This window comes from Sinocyclocheilus rhinocerous, unplaced genomic scaffold (genome assembly GCF_001515625.1).
Source record: "Sinocyclocheilus rhinocerous isolate Xijiao unplaced genomic scaffold, SAMN03320098_v1.1 scaffold369, whole genome shotgun sequence".
NCBI lineage: Eukaryota > Metazoa > Chordata > Actinopteri > Cypriniformes > Cyprinidae > Sinocyclocheilus > Sinocyclocheilus rhinocerous.
The window spans coordinates 1,286,919-1,289,067 of NW_015666557.1; the positions used below are offsets into that span (position 1 = coordinate 1,286,919).

Sequence of the window (2,149 nt, forward strand, 5' to 3'; positions counted from 1 at the left end):
TCTTAACTTTTATAAAGAATATCTCTTTGGATTTGAGACTTTAGTCTTTGCAACTTTACAGATCTTCTTTATGCACCAAGAGCTTGTAACACTCCAAAGAGAAAGGAAAAATTTAAATTGCATCATATGACCCCTTTAAGTTTACGTTATTTACTTTACAGCACATTTCAGTTTTTTTTTTTGTTTTTTTTTTGTCTATCATATTGTTTTATTGCAAACAAGTATGGCAGTGTTTGAAAGTGCACTAGTATCCTACAACTGCTACTACTGTCTCAACATACAGAATATTTCTTAAATCTGTTAGTTATTGTGTATTTAAAAACTCACCAGACACAACACTGGAGATGGCAGAAAGGACAGCTGAAATGTTCCCTCTTTTTGCAGATCTACAATCTTCCTCATCTTCTTCCTCAAAGTCCTCATCATCTTCCTTTAACATTCCAATGATACGACTTTTACGATCAGTGGTTTTAAAATATATTACACATAACTATCGATCTGATGAAATAAATGCATTGCTCTATGGCATTTTTGAAGAGGGGGTACATGCTGATCTGCATGACTTTTATTGATAGCCAATCTGTTTAATCCCGCCAACGGGAACTAGTAGAGATTATACATGCATAGGATTTCATAGTAAGAGTTGCATTTTCAAAATAAAAGTCTCAAATTTAAAGAAAGAGTCCGTTTAAAAATGTGATAAAAAACAAATTTGTACCACAAGAAAACGCCAAACATCATCTAATGTCCTCCACCTTTCCTCAAACACCCATCCTTTGGCATAATGCCTAGACTCACACTTTACATAAGGATGCAGAAACGGTTTTCTTGAAGAAAAACTTTAAACCTCAAGGATGACTGTTAAATTGTAGGCTATATTTAGCAGTGCCTAGCTGTCAAAACTGCATTGGGCAAAACGTTAATTGTAATAAATTATTTGATTAACTGATGCACAACTAAAAATGTCCTGAACTAGACTTCGTGAGATGAGTTTAACTATATTTGCATGTTTGCATCTTTACATGAAGCAATCTCTTGGGTACAGTTAAATAAGTAAGGCAAGGCAAGGCAAGGCAAGTTTATTTGTATAGCACATTTCATACACAATGGTAATTCAAAGTGCTTTACCTAAAAGAAAGGAAAAAAAAAAAATCACAACAATAAAACAAGGAATTTAAAAACATTGAAAATGATTAAAACAATTGATTTAAGGCTGACTTTCACAGGAGCAATGTCATCAATAACATTCTTAACTTTTGAGTTAAAGGAATCAAGGAGAAGATCAACAGAGTCTGCAGAAATGCTTGGTGTTAAAGATATAGCCTCCATAAATAGCACACTAGTGTTTTCGTTAATGCATCTCTTTCTGACAGAGACAGATCTAGATTCAGTGGTAACAGAGATCAATATATTAAAGAAAATACAGAAGTGATCAGATAGTGCTACGTCCTTAATAACAATGGATGAAATGTTTAGACCTCTACTGATGATTAAATCTAGAGTATGTCCACGATTGTGTGTGGGTTCATGCACATGCTGAATCAGGTCAAAAGTGTTTAAAACAGTTATAATTTCTTTTGTAGTTTTGTTTTCTGCATTATCTATGTGAATATTATATTATAAATCCCCTGCAATAGCAAAACAGTCAAACTCTGAGGAAATCATTGATAGCATTTCTGTGAACTCGTCAACAAAGTCTGGAGAGTATTTTGGAGGCCTGTAAATAATAATAAACAGAATGCGTGGAGCACCTTTCAACACAATCCCTAGATATTCAAAAGACAAGTACTGACCAAATGATACTTGCTTGCATTGATAGACATCTTTAAATAGAGCAGCTACACCTCCACCTCTCCTAACAGTCCTGCAAACACTCATGAAAGTAAAGTAGTATACCAAGAGAATGCTGCAGGGATGACATATTTTGTAGTCCAAAACCAGGAAACAATTTAGCACTTTAGCACTTCCGGTTACATGTATACCAAGAGAATGCTGCAGGGATGACATATTTTGTAGGCCAAAACCAGGAAACAATTTAGCACTTTAGCACTTCCGGTTACATTTATGTAAAATCAGTGGGTTTTTTACAGTGGGTTTTTGGTTAAATGCCTGAAAGCTCTGTGGTGAACACTAGCTCAACATAAAATAC

At 34.4% G+C, this 2,149-nt stretch overlaps 1 protein-coding gene across 2 annotated transcripts in view; it reads right to left on the minus strand.

Moving 5' to 3' along the window:
* The window catches only part of LOC107732743 (cytochrome b5 reductase 4-like), an 11,887-nt gene extending 11,325 nt beyond the window's left edge, over nucleotides 1–562 (minus strand). For both annotated transcript variants that reach the window (XM_016544162.1, XM_016544161.1), the window contains exon 1: nucleotides 328–562. In XM_016544162.1, coding sequence (XP_016399648.1) covers nucleotides 328–439 — 112 coding nt within the window. In that variant the 5' untranslated portion in view covers nucleotides 440–562. The remainder of the gene's footprint in view (nucleotides 1–327) is intronic.
* Nucleotides 563–2,149: the final 1,587 nt, after the last annotated feature.